The 26,246-nt window shown below is 35.4% G+C and overlaps 4 protein-coding genes across 5 annotated transcripts in view; all 4 read right to left on the reverse strand.

Annotated features, from left to right (window-relative positions):
* Nucleotides 1–26,246, reverse strand: part of hoxc3a (homeobox C3a) — a 42,722-nt gene that overhangs the window by 12,477 nt on the left and 3,999 nt on the right. For both annotated transcript variants that reach the window (XM_056449504.1, XM_056449503.1), the window contains exon 2: nucleotides 8,751–8,802. The gene's annotated coding sequence lies outside the window, so the exon portion shown is untranslated. The remainder of the gene's footprint in view (nucleotides 1–8,750; nucleotides 8,803–26,246) is intronic.
* hoxc4a (homeobox C4a) lies at nucleotides 2,573–6,252 on the reverse strand. The gene is made up of 2 exons (XM_056449502.1): nucleotides 4,716–6,252; nucleotides 2,573–4,199 (listed from the first exon to the last, which is right to left on the reverse strand). The coding sequence occupies exons 1-2, from the start codon at nucleotides 5,146–5,148 to the stop codon at nucleotides 3,826–3,828; spliced, it is 807 nt and encodes a 268-aa protein (XP_056305477.1). The 5' UTR covers nucleotides 5,149–6,252; the 3' UTR covers nucleotides 2,573–3,825.
* hoxc5a (homeobox C5a) lies at nucleotides 12,753–19,018 on the reverse strand. The gene is made up of 2 exons (XM_056449506.1): nucleotides 17,699–19,018; nucleotides 12,753–16,864 (listed from the first exon to the last, which is right to left on the reverse strand). The coding sequence occupies exons 1-2, from the start codon at nucleotides 18,183–18,185 to the stop codon at nucleotides 16,650–16,652; spliced, it is 702 nt and encodes a 233-aa protein (XP_056305481.1). The 5' UTR covers nucleotides 18,186–19,018; the 3' UTR covers nucleotides 12,753–16,649.
* Nucleotides 19,326–21,709, reverse strand: hoxc6a (homeobox C6a). The gene is made up of 2 exons (XM_056449507.1): nucleotides 21,040–21,709; nucleotides 19,326–20,438 (listed from the first exon to the last, which is right to left on the reverse strand). Exons 1-2 carry the CDS (start codon nucleotides 21,440–21,442, stop codon nucleotides 20,146–20,148), a joined length of 696 nt encoding a protein of 231 aa, XP_056305482.1. The 5' UTR covers nucleotides 21,443–21,709; the 3' UTR covers nucleotides 19,326–20,145.

The raw sequence follows: 26,246 nt of genomic DNA on the forward strand, positions 1-26,246 counted from the left end.
TAAAAATCTAAAATTATTTATATTTGTAGATCTAGGCCTTCAATACTTTCGTAACTTATATTTAAAATACGGACATCTTCTTTATTTATAGGCCACTTTTTCACATTATATGGTTGTAATTTAAACTTGTAAACAAACTCTGTTTTATAACAAAGAATATGTGTGGTAGTGTTGGATGCATCAATAATGTACGATGAGCTGAAACGTTGTCTTTAAATGGTGATGTATAACTATTGTACAGCGGTGTTTAATGCAACTGCTGGCGCCATGTTATTCATGATGCATAAATTAAGTTATTGGGATCAATTATGAAGTATTACAGAAAGCCTGTTGTTGCAACTATCGATGTATTTCATAAAAGGCGTCGTTAAACATGGAAAACGTGGCAAAAAATGCTCCAAGCTGCCAAAAAGATAATAATAAATAAAATAATAATACATAAATTATATTAATAATAATATTAAAATAAATAATAATAGTAATACACAAAAATAAATAAATAAATAAACAGATAAATAAATAAATAAATAAATAAATAGATAAATAAAAAAATAACTAAAAATAAAGAGATAAAGAACGATTGTTTAGTAGCCAACATGAGTTTCATGTGCCACCATCTAAATAAGCTGGTTTATAAATAAAAATAAATATATAAATGAGCTTTAAAACTATTCAAATAAATTCGTCTCAGATTACAGGACGATGTGCAATAAATGTGTTATAAACTAACTTTTTAGAGTGCTGTGTTTATTGCTGTAAATGCGTTTTTTTTATAAAGATTTAAACATCCAAAAATAAAACTTGTATGAAAGTTTATTGGCTGGCACACATCTACACACCACATGCGAAGACTTCTTAACCTATTCCCTGAACAATAACGTATGTTTGGTTTTAGAAGATTACAGTCAAACGTGATTTATTTCTTCTCCTTTTAATTTTAACATGCATTTTCGTAGCAAAAATATCTGCCTTACACCTGCCGTGATTGTCAAAAATCCAGCAAGCAAAGTCAATCATTATGCGGAAACAGGTTCTCAAAATCTCCCTTCTGTTAACTGCATGAAAAAGGTTTGTTTTATGTTTCCAATGTTGTCATACCTGTTTGGTACCTGTTTGGTATGTCACACAACCTGCAATTAAATATTTAATGGTCAATAAAATGTACTTGTGTTTTTTTTATAAGTTAAACGTTTAGAAACATTGAAGACTGACCACCACTACAGGTCGAAAGTGGATGCCCCCTGAAGAAAAAGTTACAAGGTCGCACGCTACTGAAAAGCCTTGTACTAGAGTTTACCGATCTCGTAGGTCATACGGTGCAGAGCAACAAAAGAGAAACACATTCAGATGTCCTTCTTCTATTGGCACATCAATGTAACCAAAACCGCACAATGAAAGCAAGAGCACCGGTGGAACCCCAAGAAGCCTGTGAGGGTGCACACAGAAGGTACACGTTGAGAGAGCCAGTGGGGTCAAGGGGTGTGAGAGGTCGGCCGACCCGGCTGAAACGAAACTAATGGGACAGAAAATGTGTCCCCAAATTGAACTCGACTTTTCTTAGTTGCCACAAACTTCAATAAAGTATCTTTTCAGCCTCGCGACATGGAGGCGACAGCGTCTCGAAAGAGACTGCCGGGATGCTACGATTTAGGCGTGCACATTCATTTCTCTTCGCTGTTCAATCACATAATGGTCTCTGAATGCAGTTTTGCACCTACTCTTTTCAAGTGCCTTTCCAAAGTCATGGCCAGGCTGAGACAATGCCAGTGCCTTTCTTCTCATGTAGGTTCGGAAAAACTATCCGCTGAAACATATTTTGCAGTTACGCTTTTGTGCACTATTTAGTGCCTGTACAACTTAATACATTGTAGGTACAATTGACTATTGCTGCCGGACTTGATTGATGATCTAAAATGACTCACTCCTTTGTGCTTCTCAGCCCCCCACTTAGCAAGCCGTTGTGTAATCTTCATTCAAGTCAGGCCGATTTACAATTAATCAAACACAATCCTTATATTCTGTACGTTTCTGTATGTTTTTTTATCAATTGAGCTAAGTGTTCTGACATTTAAATTTTTAATATATTCTTTTGCCTTTAGAAAAAAAAAATGCAATGGATTAAAACTAATTTGCACATTGGAGCGTTCTATGTCGCATTGTAACCGGCAAGGCCACAGTGTTCAGATTTGGCTCTGTGTATGCTGCTTTGGCTATGACGTTGCTTCGAACACGTTCTAGCGCCACTTTTTAAAAATAACAATACGCCTTACACAGAGGAGTGGCCTGGATCAAAACTTTCAAAAACCAACACAATGAGTTCACATTTCAGCACATGCAAATTGCCTAATAATAAATGAACAGTATGGACATAGTTGACTCATAGTATTTGTCTTGGTACGCACATATTCCATACCACAATTTTGCAATAGTTTTTAGTACAGCATTTTTATTATTCCATGCCATACTCGATTGAAAATATCGATGCTAATTATCATTGATATTAAATAATAACGAATTGCATTTTTTTATTTAAACGTAGCAATAGTATACAACCTTTTTTCACCAAGACCATAAAAACATGTGAAAAATTTACGCTCTAAATATTTTTCTGTTTTTATTGGTTGGTTTATCTATAAAATAACAGGAATATATTTTAATTTATTTATCAGATTGATAAGGTTTAAAATTAGCTTTTACAGTACTGGAATGGGTTGTTAGAAACATTTTAGCCATGTTGAGAGAAGTAATTAATAGCAAGAAATCTCTAGAATAAAAAGCGATAAGGTCCCTAAACAATAAGGCCCGAATTGGATGCCACATTAATCGAATACGTAGGAAAGTGATGGGTAGTACACAACCCAAGCTAGCCTAACCCATACACAAGCCAAATATGAGGCTGCGTTGCATGTGTAAGAAACGCTATGGCAGAAATTAAATGGCTAATTAGTTTTCTGCAATAACGCATGCAGCACACACACTCGACACAACTGGCGTAGATTATTTAAAAGATGACATTGTTTTTACGTTTGGGCCTACGTTTGTCTTTTTAAAAGGATATATATTAAGCTAAAAGTATCTGCATCTTCTTTTAACAATTAAAGAGAAAAAAGTGATCGCCAATTATTCGCGGAAGTGTAATCTTTAAGCATATTAATAAAAGTCACCCAAGTCTAGGTTAAACTAATAGACACTTACGTTTTATTGACCAATATAATTAGCACAAATACACTAAACTGGTTTTATTGCATCTCACAACAATCTGCTGTTAATAGCCTAAACACAACGCCATCACAACAAAAACTAAATGATAATTTAAAATCTTAACCTTTCCATACGACAGATAACCCACAGCATGATTTACTTTTAAAGAAAACAAAAAACCGTTTAAGATCTTTTTTTCTATCGATACTCACGATAGCATTTTCATTTACAGTGCAAAAAGAAAAAGAAAAACGTACCAGCTCTCTCAAGTGAGAAATAAATAGATTCGTTGTGCACTTCACCTTGGCAGCTGGGCAAAAAGGCCCACAAATAACATTTGAATAAAATGTCCATAACCTGCTTCGCCCAAAACATTTCTCTTGAAAAAACATATAACAAAAACAAACATCATATTGATTCAGTTTTAGATAAATTAAACCCTGTGTCGCGTAAAAAATAATCCATAGGTATTCGCAATAATCCATGCTATATAACATGCATTTTATATAACTGTGGACTTAAAGGAACCCCCTTTACGCACAAGATACCTACGAAAACAAAATATATTATATTTTATAAATAATCAGTCATTTGATCTTGCTTTCTCTCCTCGAAATAGTTCTCTTATAACCTTGTAATATCCTCGCCACGCTCGGTTCCGGAGAGGTCCTCGGAGGCTGACATGGTGTTAGTGGTGGAAGCTGCCGCCACAACGCCAGCCGCTGAGCTTGTGTTGGACCCGGAGGAAATGCCCGTGGAGGACGAGGATCTGACTTTGGTGTTTGGCAGCCTATGGTCTTTTTTCCACTTCATCCTTCGGTTCTGAAACCAAATTTTGATTTGCCTCTCCGAGAGGACCAAGGAATGAGCAATCTCGATACGTCTTCGCCGTGTTAAGTAGCGATTATAGTGGAATTCCTTCTCCAATTCTAAGACTTGCTGGCGAGTGTAAGCAGTTCTAGACCGCTTGGGTTCCGCTCCATTGTAACTAGAGTTGACTGGAAAGAGGAGAAGCAAAGGGAAAGAAAGAACAGAATAGAATAGAAAAAGAAAAGAAGCAGCGAGGGAAGGATAGGGTAAACAAGCGTGTCTTTCATTGAGAAATGGTGGCGACAGAGGAAATGAGGGTGGGCTAAAACATCTAAAAGTTAGCTTTCTGTAATAAGGCTAAAATCACATTGGGCTCAGCACTGAATTATTAATGCAACATTATAAAGCTTAGTTTTTCTCTGGTCCCAGATCTCCCTCACTCTCTCGCACACTCATAACAAGAGAAGCCACATGGTGATACGACTGCCCAGAGTATACCTCGGCTATAAAATTTATGGTGGGTGTAATTACCAATGCCTAGTCGTAAATCCGCCTCAATTGTGCCATTTCAAAGGCTTCTATCCTATCGTAGCAGAGGCTGGCCAGGGGATGAGTGTAAAAAGGAGTGAGGCAGACGGAGAGAGAGAGTTAGGATGAGGGGCGAGCTTTATAGTGCTTAAGAGAAATACACTCAAGTTGCCTACCGGTGCTGACGTGAATTTTCTTCATCCATGGGTACACTACGGGTTGTTTGGCAGAGGCTGAGCTGTTGGGATGCTCCGGGGTGGCTTGATTGCAGGCGGAAGATGCAGCCGAAGGGGTGGCAGGAGACAGGGGTAACGGTGGGGGCTCACATGAGGCAGATTGCCCTTTTCCAAGCAGGTGCCCCGCGTGAGGCAGTCCATGTCCTCTTTGAGTATCAGGCTCAGGGATGCTTGCACAGTTATACTGACGCTCCTGGTAGCTTGCCCGCGGAGGGTATAACTCCTGGTGGTGATGCTGGTAGCCACTGTCCCTTGCACGGCTGTAATATTCGGGGCTATGTTCGGGAATGTAGCTATTTTGCGAATATTCCTCGCAAGGAGGAAATTTCGGATCGATGTAGTTAGAGTCCATCAAATACGAGCTCATGATCATTAATTTCTGGAGTGGAAAATAATTTTTCTAGCTTTGTCGTTTTTCTGCTCCATAAAGCCCTCCTACTAGCGAGCAACCCTGTAAAGTTACTTTTACCACGTGATTCGATGGCCCAATGGCATGGGGCGATGTAGTCCCCGGATAAGGAACCACAGCTCTCGCAAATATACCTTCAATTTTCCGCCATTGTCCGCGAAGTCTCCCAGTCTGTCTATTCCTCTCTCTCTCTTTCTCTCTCTCTCTCTCCCTCGCTCTCCCCCTTTTCACTCTCTCACACACGCATACACAATGGAGAAATCTTCTCGGATCAAGCCATAGCATCCAGGGATGTTTCTCAGTTAAATTGTGCATTACCTGTAAGAGTTTAGCTAATTACAAAACTTATTAAATACATTTATTAATAAAATATAAACGACAATAATATTTAAAAAGTAATCTTTCTTAAACTTATTAGACCAACTGATCGAATGTATTAAATCTACTGCTAATAATTACACTACATTATCCAATGCTTTTATAATACTATATCTTGTAGGCAAATATATATAGTACTATTGGTGTTCGCTTCCATGCAAGGGAACAGCAAATTTCCAAAATAAGTGACTCATTTTTACATGATCTCCATTGCTTATTTTCTGTTATTTTTAGAACAAAGTAAAGCTAAAATTACTTTTAATGTATACAGTTTTAATTCAACAACTACGAGGAATGCACCTGGTGATAGATACAGTGTTTAATTAAGCTACAAAAGGTTAAGAATAATCGTTTAAAGTGGATAGCATACAGCATATTCTACGTCTTGTCTATTTTGGCTCAGTATTTTAATTTCTTTCTTGAGCAATTCGGTTCATTTAAACTCCTCTGTTTATTGTGGTAAGAACACACGACTTTCATGCAAAGTCACGTGCCTCCGACAGAGACGAATACAAACCCAACTTGGCTTTCGTGGCTTTTACGTCGCCCATGTATTCCTGTAGAGACGTATTTGCGATTTTGATGTTTTGGACACAAATTCGGTTCTACAGGGTACATATAGACGACTACTGACAGGCCCTTCTTTTACTGGAAAACTTAAAACGGAATACAACGAAAGTAAGGTTATCCCCGGTTAGCATGTGAGCTCTCTATCTTGAACAGGGCTAAATAATATTATTGGGAACATTTCTGTCTGGCATTTCAAATATTTGCTCATAATAATTGATATCTGAGGTTAGAATTGTTATCTAGGGGTAAAATCCTTTAAAGATAATATAATATATATATTTAAAATAATTGCATTACTTAAGAAATAACGCAAAACGAAACTATTTTAATATTTTCACTTCATTGTTTAATTTACACGCTTTTATTTTAATGTTTTGCTTTTCAGTTCCTCAAAACGTATAATGGTTCTGAGTTGATACGACTTTTAAAATCAGTGACAACAACCACCTTATCACTTACAACAATTAATTCATGCGTTTGTTTGTTTATTTATATTTTTAATTGTTTTTTCGTTTGTGTTTGTTTCTTGGAAAACCCAATTTATTAGACTTTTCACTAAAATCACATGTACATAATACACAATGCATAAACAAATAGTTCCATTAAAAATCACGAGAATTAAATAAACAAAAAGAAATTTAATGTGTTTCAACGTATTATGCCTTTTTATTTTCCATAGTAGCACTCTCAACATTTCAATGGGTTGAGTAAATAAAAATCAGAATATTAAAGTAATAAGTGGGCACAAGATGAAGAAACGAGAAATAGTTTAACTATCAAATGATATTAAACCTCGAAAACATAGGGGCACCCACTTGAATATTCCGTCTCAAACACGTTGTGCACAAAGCGGACACGTGACAGCACTGATGAAAAATAAGTTTCTATTGTTCCTTGGGGTTTATTGTGCACACTATTACCATATGACCGCCCTGTAACCTGCAAGACCGTGCACTGCATTTCTCTCCTCAGTTTAGCAACAAATATGAAATAAATAATATACCAAACCAAACAACGTAGAAAAATGCATTAAAATATAATGCAAAATCTTTTTTTTCTTTTTTTTTTTTTTGGAAATTACGCTAAAGAGTTTATTTTTAAAAAAGTCAAATTTTCAACCCAACAGGGAAGAATAAGATTTTTTAAATATAAATTTTCCTTATTAACAAAAGCAAACAAACTCTTTAACAAATCAAACCAAAACTCTTTAACAAATGGAATGCTAGGAAACAGCCGTTTTGCCTTATCTCCAGCCTTTTTTTTTACTTCGAGACCCTACAGATGTGATAGGGATTTTTTGTCCACCCCCACCAGCCTGAAAACGCCCCCATCCACCCACTCGGCACGGCTCTAGTGTTGCGGACGCATTTTAATATTAGTTAGACAGCCTGACCCGCATTTCACCCCTCGCGTTCGACTCGTTCCAATAGTTCACTGCCAAGGAGTTATTGATGAGCGAAAAGCGATGAATTCCCTCTGCACATAAATGGCCTCAGATCCTGCACCAGCTCAATAACTAGTTATAATGTAGAGACTTCCAAAAAGCTATAACCGCCGGCGAATTTGCTTGATGATTCATTTGTATTTAGGTGATTCCCTTAAGAGATAGATAGATAGATAGATAGATAGATAGATAGATAGATAGATAGATAGATAGACAGACAAAAGGGTTGAGAAAAAAATCTAAATATAAAGGTGTAATTTTTGGATGGAAGGATATGTCAGCTGTCCATAACCAAGATTTATTGTGTGTACGCTTGAACGAATGACATTTTACGCTTATATGATATTTAATGTACGCCCTTTGCAGTAACTTTGAATGATTTCATATTTGAGCGCATATTTCTTTCCTTAAATATCGAGTGAATTTTAGTTCAAGTGACCTAAGCTATTCTGAAATATAAAAGGGACAATACCTTACTAATTTTCACATTTTTACCCTGTCCTTCCTATTATGCATTTTAAATCTCGGTTAAGTTCTTTTATTATAATTATAGGCCTAGTTTTTGATAATTTTTTTGTTCAGAAATCACGCATGTAGCTTTCCAACTTTGATTTATTATTTAATGTGGGACAAATTCACAAGTTTATCAATATATTTGATATACATCTGGTGCATCAAATGCAGCTTTTAATGTGATATTTTTATAGTGTTTGTACACCTGTTTGCGTTTATTAAATTCATTCTTTTGTTTTAACCAAATGATGATTTGTATTTAATATTAGTCTATTCATAAATATTTATTTTATTTAATAAATTCCTTTTAAAAAGACAAGTGAATGCTGTATTTAAATGTATTTATGAATAGTTCATTTAGGTTTATTTTAATCTGTACAAAAAGACGAAGTTGCATTACAGCTTAACAAATCTACATAAAAATAAATAATACACGTTTTTATTTCTTTGCTTGAGTTTAAAAATATATAGATAAAAGTAAATTATTAGCTTACTAGTACAACAAACAGCTTAAAGTACACCTTCTTGCCTCCAACACATTGACATGTGCTGCAGTTGTTTCCTGCTATTGTCAGGGAACACTGCCCTCTGTGTTTATACGAAGCGAAACAAGATGGGACAAGAATATCTACGACAACAAGGAAATAACGGTGAGACTTACCAGTGCAACGATGAGGTTGTCCTTTCACTCACGTTCACAATTTCCTCATGAGCTAAAAAGAAAGAAAGCAATTTAGAAAAAGAAAATAAATAACTTGCATGGACTTATCTCCTCTGGCATGTAAGGATCTATTTAACAATTTGGGGTTGATATTGATCTAAAATAATCAGATTGCAGTGATGGAAATCAAGCACACTCTTTAATATCCTGGTAAATATTAAAATTAATATCTTTTGTTTATGTGACTTTAAAAAGCCACTCAGTCATGTGTTAAAATTTTCAGTAACAAAATTGGAACCCTGTGCAAAGTTGTCTGTGATTTGTCTGACAGTTGCACTTGGATTATATTTTAATGTTTTTAGTTCAACATCTCTTTGCCTCACTGAGGGTGAACTGTCCAAAGGCATGATCCTTTAAAGTAGGACAAGGCTATGTATTTAGCACAGGTTATTTTCAGAACTATTTCCTTGATGAATGTAGTTATTTTTGCAACAATGGAAGACCTAAAATGAGTTCCCAATTGGTCAGGTTAACATGGCAATTTGGAATTGTTTTGAAAAAGCATGTGGCTTTTTTGCTGCAGGTTTACACCCTCAGAGTTTCATTTAACCAAATAGCATGTAAATATGTGCATGTTGTGAATACACACACATCGAGCCATGCTTTGTCATTGAGATGAATAAAAATAATAGTCCACCTGAATATTAACATTCATTTTACATACAGGAACAAAAATTTAGAAGTAACTTGATTAAACAATGTATGGCAAAACTAAATACCCTAAAAGAGAAAAAAATATATATGAACAGTACAGTGCTCCGCATAGAGTACACCCCATTTTGAAAATGAATATTTTTATCCATTTCTCAGTGAATATAGGTACTGTATGTTGGTACATTTAAACAAAACAGATTTCCTAAACAGATATATTTATTAAAAGGATATTTTATCACCAAACTTATTTAGAAATTGAAAGATAATACAGTTAAATTAAAGCAAAATATTGCAAAATATGATTACAACTTACAAAATTTCAACTATATTTTTCAACTCTTTTTTTTTTTGCTTCTCTTGATTTTTCTTCTGTTTTTTAAATTTGTATTTAATATTTTTCTATAACATATAAATTTGGGTGTACAAGTTTTTGGACGATTATTGTAAGTTATTTAGTTAGATAAGCTCCAGATTTGGCTTCAGTACTGGCTAGTCTAATGTATTTGCACAAACCATAATATTGTATAGCTTCCTATTATTTAAAAGAGAGATTTGTGAGGGGTGTACTTATATATGCTATATATACTGAGCACTGTATATGTCTGCATATGCTACAATTATCCATGCTCAACTGAAAAAACATTACATTTTATGTAAGAGAGTTTTCAATGCTATTTTCAATATTATTTTTAGTATTAAACACTGTTATACTGCCAGTTTCAGTTTCAGATGTTTAAGTTTTACATTTCTGTTTAAATGTGGATTGTCTATAGGGGCTATTCCAGCATTGAACACATTGCTTTTAGTTATTTAGCATGCAATGGCATAATTTCTAATATTCTGACTTTTAGTTAATCTTTCTACAAGTATCTAAATAGTGCAGGAAAATACTGATATGTTGCATGTATGACCAGTTAATTTTCTTTTCTCTAAAATGATGTAAAAATACACTGAACCCAGTCTGCACTGAGAGAGAAGAAACAGAGGAATATAAATCTATTGCCCCCTATTGGCAGTTAATGTTTTGACAATATTCAAAGGATTTAATTTTAAAATGTAAATATGTATAGGGCTCGGAAAAAATTAAATACATTTATTCTTAATTATTAATGCCAACAAGAAATTAATCTAAGGGTTTTGCATTATAAAATCAAGTTTTTATATCCCTTTCATAAGAGCACATACTGAAAGTGTTTTAATGTTAGCTGTATTGTAGTACCACCATGTGACACATTTATTATGTGTAACCATTTTTCAAAAGCCCACAAAAAATGTTACAATGTAAAAGGCTGTATATTTAACAGTGATTTTTATTCCTGCAAATTCTAGCCAATGTAATGTCATTATCAGCTTTGTTGTATCTGAACCAAAACAATAGCAAAGCATAATTTCTGAAAAACAGCTGAAATAAAAGGAAAATATAAAAAAAGGTAAATTTTTAGAAAGGTAAAATGAGTAAATGAATGTATATTAAGAATGAAGTTGATATAAATTAACATTTCAGCAGCGTTTTTATTATTTCATTCATATTAAATTTGTTTTAGTGTATTGCGTCATTGCATGAAAATGAATTGTGTGATGTATGACTAATGTTATTGCATTAACTGTATTAGTTCAGGTGTTGTGTAACATTCTTAAAAATATTACAAGCAGTCATATGTGCATGGATTAGGAAACATTAATCATTATTTATGGTTTTTATTCATTCATTCATTCATTTTCTTTTTGGCTTAGTCCCTTTATTATTTAGGGGTCACCACAGCAGAATGAACCGCCAAATGTTTTAGCAGCAGAAGCCCTTCCAGCTGCAACCCATCACTGCGAAACATCCATACACACCCATTCACACATATACCTATACCACTTTGGACTTAGAAAACCGGCACACCCTGAGGAAACCTACGCGAACATGGGAGAACATGCAAACTCCACTCAGAAATGCCAACCGAGGCTCGAACCAGCGACCTTCTTGATTTGAGGCAATTGTGCTACTCACTGCGCCACCATGATGCCCCATTTATGTTTTGTTAGAATATAACATAAGATACACAGACTTGCACTTATACGTTAAGCTTTTTTGTATTAGCCAACTTGCTAACACTGCTAACTTAATTCTATCTAAATTGATGCTAATTAAAGTTATGTCATTATTGTTTTGTTTTGATATTAGCTAACACCTCCCACAGTTCTTCATATAATAAATAAATAAACTACTAAAAGACACGACTTTAACAGTAGGCCTGGAGGGGAAAAAAGTTTGCAAGCCATGGAATTTACAACTCTTACAATCAGACAGTCCTACAAGACAGAATTACACAGTGATATCGGTCTTTACTCTACAAGCCTTTGTTTTTAAAAGTCCTTGAACACCATAAACTGCTAAAAGTGACTTATAGGGAAACTGAGACACTGAAAGGCAGTCTAGTCGGTCTACTTTTTGCAGAAATAATGTATTTACCTCTCTTAATGGGTAACAAAACATTGCAGAGGCATGTGAATGTCAATGCAGGTTTTGGAAGCCAAACTCAATTTATGAAAATTCTTAATTGACATCCAATTTGTTTTGATATAGTTTTCTTTATTATGATTTATGCACTCAAAAATATGCTGTAGTTTCAACTGAAATATGGGTTAAATATGGACAAACTCAATGTCTGGCTTAAAATGTTAAATTAATTTAAACCCAGTGGTTGGGTTTGTTCATATGTTTACCCAAATTTAGATTGAATTAATAACCAATAATTTTTAGAGATGAGAATAAAAAAGTTAAATGCCATAAATCATAGGCGAAGGGTGAACAAACTTCAGGGTAAGGCTAAGATATGTGCTGCCTTTGAATGCATTTAAAAAGAATTGCGACTGACCAAGAAGAGGTTTCAACAAAAGCACTGCTTATCAACAAACGTCTATTATATTCAACACGTTCATTAAATTATTTTATTAAACTAACCCACTATATAACAATCTATATAATAATAATAATAAATATAATGCGTTGTATATATTATATTCATTCATTCATTTTCTTTTCGGCTTAGTCCCTTTATTAATCAGGGGTTGCCACAGCGGAATGAACCAGCAACTTATCCAGCATATGTTTTATGCAGCGGATGCCCTTCCGGCCACAACCCATCGCCCATCACATTATATTATATTATATTGTATTGTATTGTATTGCATTGTATTATATTATAATATATTTTAAATTAATGGTATGAAAAATTAAGTTTATGCTTAAGAACTGCAAATTAGCAGTGTTCTAAATATGCCTAAAGCGACTCTTAAAAAAACACATAAATAAATAAATAACACATACTTTCACATTACTTTCCTTAAAAAGTAACACATTTAGCTACTTTTTAAGTGACTAGATTGTAATGTAGGCCTATTACTTTTCCCACACCACTGCAAATAAGATTTTATTTAATGCTGGAAACAAGTTAAACCAGAATAATATAATATTATACTTTTCTCGTAATACTCATTTGTCATTTTATTACTTATGTCCTTTACCAGCAAATCAGAAAAGTCCGTTGTCCAGCACTTTTGGTTTCGTTTTCGGAGCTGCTGCCAACTCCAGTCAAAAACAGCGCTCATCAGTGCAATAACTAAAGTGTTCTGTTAATTATCAACACTAAATTACATTCATATTCCGTCTTACACCCGTTACATGTTTTCAATGCAGTTTTTTCTTTGCTGTTATTTCCATGGTCTCTGGCTTTCCCCAGCCTTACACGCTCCACTTATGTCTTTAATACTACATTTTGGACCTTCATTAAAAATCATAAACTATTCCTGTTTCTTTTTCTTTCATAGTTTTATTTAAACATATGTACGACCTTTGCAAAAGGGCCTAAATTTGCTAAATTCAAAAAGCATGGGCTCTTTTTTTTTATATATAAATAAAATACATCACTGAACTCCACAGATCAGAAACATAGCATATGACGATGGCAGTGCACAGATTAAAGAGAACATTGTGGATAAACATGCTTGTTCTGTTTCCAAGCACAACATCATAAAGTAAGATATGGCTTAAACTTTTCATACCATGATTATAATGGTCAAGTGAAGCCTCATCTGTCATATAAAGACCACTGCAAATCCAGTGTTGAAAACCGACAAATAACAGTGGTCAAAAAATGTCATATGCTTTGTATAAAATAAACTTTCTCGTGAGCCTTTGAACAATTCAGAATAATTTAAGCTATGCTTTTTTGTTTGGTTCATCATGTGACTACCTCATCATCCACACTGCCCTGTACATGACCCCACTACAACACCACATCTTCTTTGCCCTGTACATGACCCCACATTATGTCCGATCTAAAGATCTATGTTCTGCGCTCTCATCTACAAACCAATACAAGATCACTTAGCTTCTCACACTCCGTCACCTTCACTTTTTCCACAACATAAACATCCTAGGCACAAACTAAGCACATTTCATACTGTGATACAAGAACGCAAACATTTCAGTGCATACAAAAAACGATCTGATGCAAATCTCTTCACACATCAAAATGCTCGATGTTTTGGAGTACTTAAGAATCATGGTATAGAGTATTCAGTTTGTATCTACCGCCAGACAATAATTCCACATGAGTGCCAAATTAACAGTTATGTACAAATGCACAAGCGTACATTCTGGACCTTACAAATTGATCAAAACTGAACCCGACGAGAACAGATTTGCGCACCACTTGACACAATTTCTCCATGAACTATTGAATTACATCTTTGATTAATTCCCGAGGGTGTTGCGAAGGAAAGTACACATTTAATTAAAAAAGAGGAAAGCAAGATTATTAACTTACGGCAGCCGCCTGGGATCCATTTGGGAGAGTCGAACTTCTACAGACCCTGACGCGAGTAACCCGCACTAACAGGCTCAAAGCCGTTCTCTCAGAGATAAGAGTAGCCAACAGCTGCGATTACAGACAGTTAACATTATATATGATGTAAATATATTGAGGGTTTGTCAGGTCTTGCAGGCCATAAAACCCACTTTAATGACCCCACGTGCTCTTCCTGCACCACTCACTGGTCCTGCTTTGGGCAATTGGCATAAATAACCCTCTAAACTTCAAAATACGTAGCAAGAGGGCTAAAAAAGAGGGCTTTGTGTAAAAAGCAACATACTAACCACAGTAACTCGCAATGTGGCCCTTCGGTCAAGATTGCGAGTGTAGAAATTGAAAGAAGCGTGGAAATTTACATTGAACCTTCGATATAGGTGAGTGAGACGATTCTAAAATGAAAGCACTTTTTGGATCAGTAGTAAAAATTGACTAGCTGACTGGATTTATTTTTAGATTAGGCTAATGTGTGTGTAATTGTAGCATCCATAATATTAAGAAATGCGGGTTTTATAAATATTCGTCAACATTTTAAATGCACCGAGAACGCCACGAAAACGTGATGTAAATGTATATATATATATATATTTATATATGTGTGTTAAATCAGTAAACAGTAAAGCGGAATGTCAGAACAAACTATAGTAGGAAATTAGCATTTTATACACGCATGCAGCTCTCCTATGCCCTTTGTTTGACATGGGCCTGGATTACGTGATTTCTGCACACATGGTGGCTAACATCCCGTCTCATTATCTTAATGACAAATTTCTAACGTAGTAGTACGACCAAATCACTGATATAGGATCTTTAATTATAAGCTTACACGCTAGGACGATTAATAATGTTTTAGAATCATAATGCATATGCATTTTAAGGACGTAATATAGTGCGTATACTCGTAATTAGTGACACAAATTATTTAATTAAAAGTGCAAACTGTCTTATTGTTTTTAAAGGGTTTGTATACCAAAACGTCACTTTGAAATGTTTGTGTAAACTTCCGCAGATTTGTTAAAAAGGGAAACAGTTGTCAGTGTCTGATGGGTGAGAGGAAGTGCTGTAAAAGTTTATTGGGGTCATAAAGTTTTATGTGCCTCCGTTTAAGGGCTACTGTAAATAAGTGACCAGAGCGTTAAAGTTCAATCATGTCTCATCACTGGAAGTATACACATGCAGGCTAAGTTTGATGTAATAACGAATATTTATCATAATCATATTAATTCGGGCGAAGCTTTTTTCATTTTCTTAACCCTGCACGTGGCAAATAGGCCTTGAATGTAAAAAGAAATGCATGTGTGCAGCAAAAGACTGCTTCTTAACAGAGGGAAAATGTTAACAAAAGGGTGTTCATCATACGTTTAATCGTTTATTAACAATGATATCACTTTTATTGGAGACAGATGGCTTTTAACCCACAGCTGACAAAACGTTCTGAAACGTTGCCATTATTGGAAGTTTAATCTTGTTAAATACTTCATTATTGATAGGAAAATTATCGATGTGGCTTATCTACGAAATCTCGAAAAGAACTGGTTGAAATAATGGAAATATGGATCGCAGAACAAATGCGTTTCGTACAAAAGTAGGTCGTGTATGTTTGGTATGGGAAGTATCAATAAGCCACTCCTTACAGTTCTTACAGGATGCCCTAAATATAGGCTACTCAAGAGTGAAGTGTGTAAAAACAACAGCCCGCTTGAAAAAAAAAAACGAAACTATTTTTTAAAGGATCAAAATGTTCTGATTGCACAGTAATTCAATAAACACAATCATGTTGAGAAAAATATTAAACATTGGCTGCTGGCTGACAGACAACATAATACACAACGTTTAATATGACACTACAGTTTTTGCATTTATACCATTGATTTGGGATTTATCATCCTTGTGTAGGTATTATAGATGTATTTAGGCAGAAAATACAATGAAAAATAAAGACAAGTAGCATCAAAATGCAATGGACAGATTGATGAATGATCAAGCAAAGCACCACATTTTTGCACGTACATTTATGTCAACTTAACTGTATTCAGGCCTTGGTATATATTATGTAGGATGATACAAGAGAGTTTAGTAAAGCATAATCAAATTAAGTTTAAGCTCATACATTATTCAAATTAGCCTCTGCCGCACTGGGGACAGAACACTATCAATAAATATTGAAAATATGAACATTCACATAACAACATAATATTGTAAACAAATGAAAGACATCAACAGTTGTTAACAACCAAATCTATTTTAAATCATTCGTTGTTTTAATACAAGGTTAACACTGCCTTTATTTTCAGGCTGTTGTAATTGAAGTCGTGCAACACATTATTTATAGTCCTCCTTTTACTTTCAACTTTGAGTCCTTCTTCCACTTCATGCGACGGTTCTGGAACCATATTTTAATTTGGCGCTCGTTCAAGCAGAGGTTATTGGCAATCTCGATACGTCTGCGACGTGTGAGGTATCGGTTGAAATGGAACTCTTTCTCCAACTCCAGAGTCTGGTACCGGGTGTAACTGGTTCGTGACCTTTTACCGTCAGATTCTGAGGTGGCATCAGAAAGATACTGGGTTACCTATATGTAAAAACTTATCGACTGTCGTCCTCATGCATATTGCTATACAATTAATTTTCATAATAAATGATGAAGTTGCCACCAAACACAATCCTTAAAATGCAAAATGGAAAGTTCAAGCATTATGAAATCCAAAATGAAAACAGTGGACAGGTGGTAGGCGCTAATATTTTTTATTCTGAAATTAGAAAGTGTCATGCACAGAAATTAAATAAACGTGATGGAACATGATAATCCTAAATGTGACAAGGCCATGAGCTTCGTAACATGTCCAGACCCAAAATAATGTAAGACCTGAACAAATAAAAGAAACTGCTATTGTAGTTCTTCACTTCTTACGATGATCCAAACTGACAATGTAGTTGTGCTGTACTTTGCTTTACTACTCTAGCGGTGCAGAGTGCAACTAACCGGAAACATAAGTCCTGCCAGATTATGTATGTATGCAAAGATTCGCTTAAAATTCTACTTTACTTGAATAACATGTAAACTCCCTTTTATTCATAAAAGCAACAAATAATTCGCAAATTTACGTTTCCATTTTTTGCTTTTCTTAACCAATTATTTCTCCATAAATTTGACCGGAGATCACCTCTTCACAGTAACAGGACAGGTTTACGAGCAATAGATGCCTTTGTCATAAAATTTACGGCCGCTAGTTTTATTATTTCCTGCGTTTGGCCTATAAAACTCAAGAGGAAAAATATGGAGCGACAAAACACAGTGTAAAGGAGATGCAATGACGAGGATGAGATGCGTGCAGGATTCCTCTTTTCTAAAACAAACTTGAAACGTAACTTTACCGTGGCTCATGTGTAGCTTTGTCATCCACGGATATATCTGCGGCTGCGACTGGTTCTGACGCTGAGTCGAATTAGTTTGTTGCTTTATCGCTGAAGTAGTCTCCATTTTGATATCGTCTGTGCGGCTCTTGCCGCTGGGCTTCTCCATAACTTCCATATTCCCCTCGGCTTTTTGGCTCAACAGTCCGTGACTGAGGGGGTTGTACCCGTGAGTGCTTACAAAGCTACGAGAGCCCTGAGCTGAACAAGACTGTGTTCGCTGAACTGCTGCACTGCTCCTTGCACGGTCGGTTGTGTTTATCGCCTCCCGTCTCAAAGAGTTGGAGGGGATTTGAGAACTGAAGGATCCGCCGAGATCAAGCCCTTCGTATGCGTAATTGGACTCGTGGAACTCAGAGTGAGCTCCATAGTTGTCAAAAGTGTGCATTCTACAAGAGGAGGCGTCTTGCGTCTGCTTAGAAAAGGACTTTCCAACGTATGAGCTCATGCTATTTCCCAAACAATATCGCCCTAAAGAGACTCACAAAAAACACTCGGTCACTACAGAAACGCAATCAGCTAATAAAGTATACATAAGTTGTTTAGAAGTTGTATTTGTTTATTGGGCTTTATTTGTATTTCTAGAGGACGTTAGGCTTGTTCTAAAAAAGAGCAGGATTTATAGGTGGAGGAAATCATTTTCTTTTTTTCTTGATACGACGTGTAATGCCCAAATATGGAATGTTTAAATAGAATCACGTGCAGCTCCTGGCCAGTCATAAATTGGCTTGATCCCCAGGAGGTTATTGATAGACAGGGAAACGTGTCCGATAACTTCTCGGTATGGAAATCATGCAAGGGTCTTGGCTAAAAAGGGCGAGACCGTTAGACAAGAGCGTCATCTGGCGTCTAATACTGGACAAAGCGGACTCTCTCACATACACAGACATGTGCAAACAAGATGATGGACAAGAAACAATGCGATACGATGTTATGACAAATCAAATGACAAGGCAATATGAATAATGTGGGTTATACGATTATCACATTAGATACATATATGACAAATGTGTCTTTCTCGTTTTGCAGTCTTGGGTGTGTGTTTGGGTGTGTGCGAATCTTACTCTTTTTTTCTTCAGATTATAAGAATTTATGCCCATTGTGGTCATAAGAGTACTTTTAATTGCGTCCATTCACGTGCATTGTTGCAGCACCATTACAAATATCTATATCTGTTGCGGAAGAGCGTAATGCCATTATATGCAAAGCAAATGTACTTGAATACTTTTTGTCAATCAATATTGTCGCTGTGTAATTGAAATATGCAATGCTTTATTCTGCATTTAAGTCGCCACATACTTTCAATCATTAAATATATTAACGAATAGGTTGGATTATTTCATTCAAATAAGTGGACTTTGGGCAGCTTGAATTAAAGTTGAATTGGGTACAACTGAATAAAACACCAAACTACGTGTAAAAGTGGATTTAATTTGTTGTTTGGATTGAAATAGGCCATAAATGTGTAGGCCTAAATATAAGCTCTTAAATAAAATATTCTTCAATACGAACAAATGTGTGAAGACTTATAATTTACCCAGCTGTGAACCCCTTTTTGAAGCGCGAAAAGCGCAAAGTCGTAACAACAATAAGACAATACAGTTTTTTTGTTTGTTTTCAAGAATTTTATTAAATAATACACAGTTTACACAAACAATATAATTGCGTACCAAGGTATATGTTTGTTTTCATATGGATGTGATTCTCACTTTAAGACAAGTTTATATGCATACAACTACAAGTATGATGAAATGTATTTTTTAAGTCTCTCAATACTTAATGTGCCAGTACAGCGGCATGTCGAACAATAGAACACTGACGGGGCAAAGGCAATATTGAGAGGGGACAATTAAAATAAAATGATTTAGGTAGTATAGTTCATCCCGTCAGTGCTTGTTTCATTGTACAAATATGCATCCACAAAAAAACTGAATGTGCATATAAGAAGTTTCCTTCACTTCTGGAATGCTTAGGGAACATTTTAGAGGCTTAATAGTTGGGAGACGTATAGCCTACTTATCAAATTGGAATACATTTTCATCTAATGCAATTTTCTACTAGCCTATAGCAACATGATAATACTAAAACCACACAAATAGTTCATCTGTGGCATTGTCACCACACAGCCAATAAAAGAGCTATTTCAACAAAGAGAAGTGAATTCCATTATGGTGGATAACATGTGCGTCTTCCTCTCTCTTCATCTCTCCATTTGTTTCTACGTGTGTATATGTTAGTGGCGTACTGGTGGTAGTAGAGCTTTTGTATATGGTGTTCAGGTCAGAGGAGGAGGGGGGCAGTCAAAGTAATAGCAGAGTATACAGTCCATGCATTAATATTTGCAAATTCTCAGAGTTTAGGTAGTTACGTTGCAGTTAACAGGCGTTCGAGAACGAGACATTGATTTCCTAATCTTTTTTTTGGGGTTCCTCCTCGGTCTCCTTCTCGGTCTCTTGAGGCGTACCAGCAGATTCGGTTCCCGGTACAGTGGAAGTTAGATTGGTCTCTTTCTTCCATTTCATGCGCCGATTCTGGAACCAGATTTTGATTTGACGCTCGGTTAGACAGAGAGCATTGGCGATCTCGATGCGTCTGCGTCTGGTTAAATAGCGATTGAAGTGAAATTCTTTTTCCAGTTCCAAGGTTTGGTATCTGGAGTAAATCTGGCGACCTCTTCTTCTGTCTGACCCGTACCCAACTCCTGTTGTGGGGGAAAAGTTCAAATGAATTAATAAAAAGTTTACACAGCATTTATTAAATCAAATAAACAAATAAACCACACATTTGAAATCCTGGTGGAATAATTAACTTTCTGGAAATTTAGTTAATTTATTTTTAGGTAACTAATTTAACAATTTGATAAAAGAATATTTACATGCAGAATTTGACCCATATTTCAGCCCATATAACGCGAAACTTTACATTTTGGTTTTCAGTGCTTGTAATACATTTATTTCAGCTAACTTTGTCATCGTGTGTTTTCAAACAGTACATCGGAGGAGTTACGCTGCATTGTTAACACAGTAGTGCATGCTCCTGAAAAAGTTCAAAATGTCCTTTTTGTTGTATATTTTTCTAACGCGCTCACACTTATTGCACAACTTTTTAAAAATAATTTTGGCACTCGAGTTTTAAAGGAGGTAGCCAAATGGGATTCCCCTCTCTGGAAAAGGGGGCTTTTATAATCTGATGATTTAGTAGTGGTTTACGAGGCCATAAAATGTAGCTACTCTGTTGATAGGACGTATCGTAAAACAGACCAATTCCACCAGGGTATGTCCCAAGTCGCAGTAAAAACTCACCGCTGTGCGAGTTCATGCGCTGCATCCACGGGTAGATCTGAATGTTGTTCGCTTTCTGGTCCTGTGTTCCTGCACGAGCTTGTTCCAGGTTGTACTCCTGGGCAACGTGGCTCTGCGCATTAAGTCCCATACTAGTTTGCCTGCAACTGGGAAGCACATCCTTATCTTGAAGAAACACGTTAGATCCATACTCGTACGGTCCTCGACTTGATCCAAACACAACGTTATCTTGAGGTGAATAGAAAGGGGACGCGTAAATCCGGTTTTGGGTCACTGTAGTGCCATAAGACGAAAAATGTCTGACTGAATCATATGTGGTCGAGTTCAGTGGCATGTTGGGCAAAACCTCTTGCCCACCAGATAAATGGCACGAGAGCGACGGGTTCGCGAAATACGAATTCATACCTTTCCTATCGCCCTCTCATCAACTCACCCTCCTATCTTATTTCCCCTCTCTTAATCTCACACTTTCTTTCTTTGTGCTTGGGGTCTGCTTCCTTCTGTCACATACACACGTCTCCCGCCTGCTTTCCTAACTCTCTTTCAAATGAACTTCAGAAGGATTTCAATAATATTAATTTCCAGTCTCCGGTTAAGACGCGCAAAGCAAGTGTTATAGCCAAGGCTTGGCTCATGGAAGGACAATATGACAGCGTCACCTGACCACTTTCAGCCAATTGAATGCGCTGTGTACGGAGGAATATCGAGCTTGTAGCTTCTTATCCTTGTGGCTTCAGTTGATAATGTTTAAGTAAACACACGCAAAAATACAGATTACGCAGTCAAGAAAACAATGAATTACGTCTTTTTGTGCTTTATTCGGCGAGTTAATGTCAGTATTAAGCTTCTCCGTGTATCTTGGGAAGGTAAATACAGACTTTTCTTGGTCAATCATGCATTTTACAGTGAGTTAATTTTCGTCTAATTTAATTACTCGAAGGATCGTTTACTACAGTTGCTTACTGTCGCTTACGTATATCAAACTGTACCGGTATAATTTATTATGGAAGTGTTAATTATAACTACATTTACAACTTCTTTGCTGAAACAAAAACTTTATTATTTTATAACAACTACTTTGTGCATGACAACACTAGAGCAACATTTTAGCCACTAAATTGATTTATTAAAATTGTTTTTTAAAATAAAATGATCCAAGGCTAAATAATAAACAGCTGCTCGTGCGTTATCTACACGTATTTTGTTTACCACAACTTTTAAAATGATTTAAAAATAATACTATTTCAGAAACTGTAAATAAATCTGCTGATACAAATGTTATATCACATCAATAGGCATAATCACTGCTTTATCGTCAGTCACTGATTGAAATGGCCACACTATTGTTTTTGTTATTCAGTTGATATGTCCCTGCTACGTTTGTTTCTGTCTCTCCCTAATTTCCTCGGGCTTTCTTTGCGCTGAAGGGGAAACGTCTGTTCTTTTCCTTTCCCCATTTGTAATGTATTGATAATTTCAATGGTAAAAAGAACCTGAGTAAGGAGGGGGGAAGGGGCATCTTACTAAAGAATGCGTCAAACGCGCCTTGGTGCCATAAAAGTCACAAAACCAAACTGAGGACTTCCAGCTCAGAGGCAATTACCCCTTTGAATGTATGGGGGCTGTGCAACGAGTCTCTTATCTTCTGGACAGAACGCTGATAATTTTTTAGCATTTAACTTACGAGCGTATATAGACAATAATTATGAATTAAAAATATGAGGTCTCTTAACAAAATGTAAGTTCTCCTAAACTGTATTATTTTATTAATGTTTTTATTACATTACATTGATCATATATGTCAACGAACAACATATATGTTGGTATGTTGAACAATACAAACGTAACACTTTTGCTTTTATTATTATTTTTATTATTTTTATTATTTTTATTTATTTTTAGCTTGCAGCCATATTCAATGAATGGTCAATTTCTATATCATGTATATCATGTTGAAATAATCAGTAATGGGAAAGGGCTAGTTAAACCGTATGGTTAGGGTATGCACCATGACCTTAATGCAGGCCACATGACGGAACGTGTGAGGCCAAAAACAGTGGTTTAGAAAGAGGTGCGCAAAACACGAGATTGACAGAACAGTAAAATTTACTTCCAGCCCGACAGTGAGAAAAGGCATTTAACAGCTATAAAACAGGCTAATCTGCTTAACGATTGATTAAATACATACAATATTTCTTCATATTGCAAATAACCTAAAACCGGAATGAATTAATTTCAGGGATTGTTTTGATGTGTTGTCATATTTTGGACAAAGTTCTTCTAGGCATATCTCTATTAGGAGAATATTTAAATATGGTAAGTGCTGTCTGATCGGTTTTTTACAACAGCTAATAAATACGATTAATTCATATTTGAAGTGAATGCATTTACGTTTATAACAATAGTAATAATAGTGACTATTATTATTATTAATATTGATATTATTATTATCAATATTATTATTGTTATCATTATTATTAATATTGTAGTTACGTTTTACACGGTCTGCATTAAACATTTTAAGGATAGCCGCTAAATTAATATAATATAAAGCAGTCTATACGGTAGTGTGGACCTTAAAGCACAATTATTTAATTTATACTATATTACACCATGTATATTGTGGAAAGAAACCAATAAAAGTAAAATATATCTGTAATAAAAACATATTTCTTGCATGAAAAGTGTGCGCACACGTTTTACAATATTTCATATATAGCCTGTTTTAGTTTGAGGAAATTGAGCAGTTGCACATTTAAATATCTGTAATGTAATACGCCTTTTAAATTTTAATAAACTAACAATTATAATTCAGTTAAATGTAAAAAGTTGTTATACAACTTCGAGGATATGACTTTGAATGAGCTAAAATATGTAGAAAAAAAAGAAAGCGCATACTAAAAAAAGAGATGCATTACCAAAATCATTTAATAAATAATTTCATAAGTACATGGACGTGTAGTTTGGCGGAATTTAGATTAGATACTAAATGTATGCTTTATCTATCTATCTATCTATCTATCTATCTATCTATCTATCTATCTATCTATCTATCTATCTATCTATCTATCTATCTATCTATCTATATTATATATATATATATATATATATATATATATATATATATATATATATATAAACATAAACACTTTGATGTTCGATATTGTTCTAACTACTTTGAACTGAAAGCCTTTGATGGGTTGATGGGGAGATTTTTAATAACGTGATCTATTTTACAACATGAGTCTTGTGAATGAAGTAGCGAGTAAAACACACCACACTCAGTCTGCAGTTGGTATGTTGATGTGACTGGAGAGAAAGAGCTTTAAGTGTTTTATTGCAGCCCTTAAGACAAATCGCACGGTTGTGTTTTAGCGTTTGAAGAGGCAATAAATAGACATCCCGTTTGGCCTGTATTCTCTTTACACTCGACGAAACTGCGCACTAACGTGCGCCAAAATCGTACTTAGCTTCCAATGCGTAATTTACGTGATACGATGATCTGGAAAAAAGCAAGCAATGCACATCCTAACTGTGCTCGGTAATGGCCTAGTCTGCACATTCTCGAGAGTTAAATGAATGTTATCATTGGCCTATTTACTTCTAACGGATGTTCACAATTGCAAATTTCAGCGACGAGTCTTTCTAGCTTTCTTATTTTCAAGCCCAACTTTCCTACCCTGTCATCTATGTCGATGTATCTATGCAAAAACAAAATCTGTAATAGTAACGTGACAGCTGTAACAGAGCTCTCATGTGCAGCTAAGCACTTATAACAACACACGACCCGAAGGGGCATTATAGTTTTTAACTAGCACAAGATAATTCTGTGAAATTATGTGGCCGCATAATGACCTCTATGAATAAGATGTTTTGAAGTTGAGCGAACTCGCATTGCCCTGCGGTTCTTGTAAGGAAATGTTTGGAATTGAAAGTTCGCCTGGAATTTGTTTTCATTTTCGTGGCAACTCTGAATTATGCCGTCTATGATTCAAATTCAATAGCGGTGGCAGACACGAGACTGGCTCAGAGTTTACACAAATGATAGTCAGATGGCAATAAATGTGTCAATTTTTACAAACCTGTTTAGAACTTTGCTATTAGCGTTAAGAATTACTGTAGTAAACAAACGAGTAAATCTTACACCTTATATACGTACAGGCATGAGGATTAGTTAAAAAGACTCAATTTTTAATGGCAAACAAAAGACAGTCATTATCCTGAGGCAAAGAGGAGACTCACAGTAGAACAACCCCGCCTTTTACTCGCTTTCGGTCTCTCACTTACACACAGCATTTGCACACACATGCACATCGACGAACCATATGCGAGCCCACACACAAGCAATCTACTTTAATACAATACCATTTAAAAAAATAAAAACAAACAATGTATGCATACAAAGCCAGCTCTGTGTATCTATTTCATTCAAATGGATTATTTAAAATGAAAAGTACTTCGGCTAGCCTATATGGTGTTTGTTTGGAAGTTAAACTTATTTTTAACAATTTAGTTGCTGTAAAGTGTTTGCCTTTAGCACCAGAGTCGCATGTTCATAACAACTGGTTTTATTTTTGGCCTTTTTTTCCCCTATTCCAGCCTCACTTGTGGATTTCCAGAGGCCCATGACGGAAGGTCGCAGCTCCAGTTTTTGATCAGCGGAGGACCAGCGGAAATTATTAACATGCTACCTCAAAATAACATAAATCACATAACGTAACATAAATATCTGTTTTTTTCAGTATTGCCTTAATGTCGTAGCATAACATGACAATAAATGGTGTTTTAAAAACCTGATGAACTGTTTCTGTATTTGTGTTTTGAAATGACTTATTTTTGACAATCGATCATTAAAATAATTTGGTAAAATCCACATACATAGTAAAATGAATGTATTATTGAACAATTTTCCTAATTATTAGGCATATATTCATTTTATTTTTTGTAATAATGGCAGTAAGCCATTAAAGCACCATTTTAAACATCAATTTATGATGTAATTTATATCAAATAAGCTTTTTACGAACAAACCAACATCAGGAAATGCCAGACACGTTCCCACATGAAAATTAAGATCTGAATTTTATGTGGGTAGTTCTTCCTGACTTTAGGCTCTTTATAATGCCTTGCATATGGAGCAGGCACAAGGTGGCAGTGTTGTTTGATTTAGTCCTAGCGGAATGACAGTGTTGGATGATTGAACACGT

Source organism: Danio aesculapii, chromosome 23 (genome assembly GCF_903798145.1).
Source record: "Danio aesculapii chromosome 23, fDanAes4.1, whole genome shotgun sequence".
Lineage (NCBI taxonomy): Eukaryota > Metazoa > Chordata > Actinopteri > Cypriniformes > Danionidae > Danio > Danio aesculapii.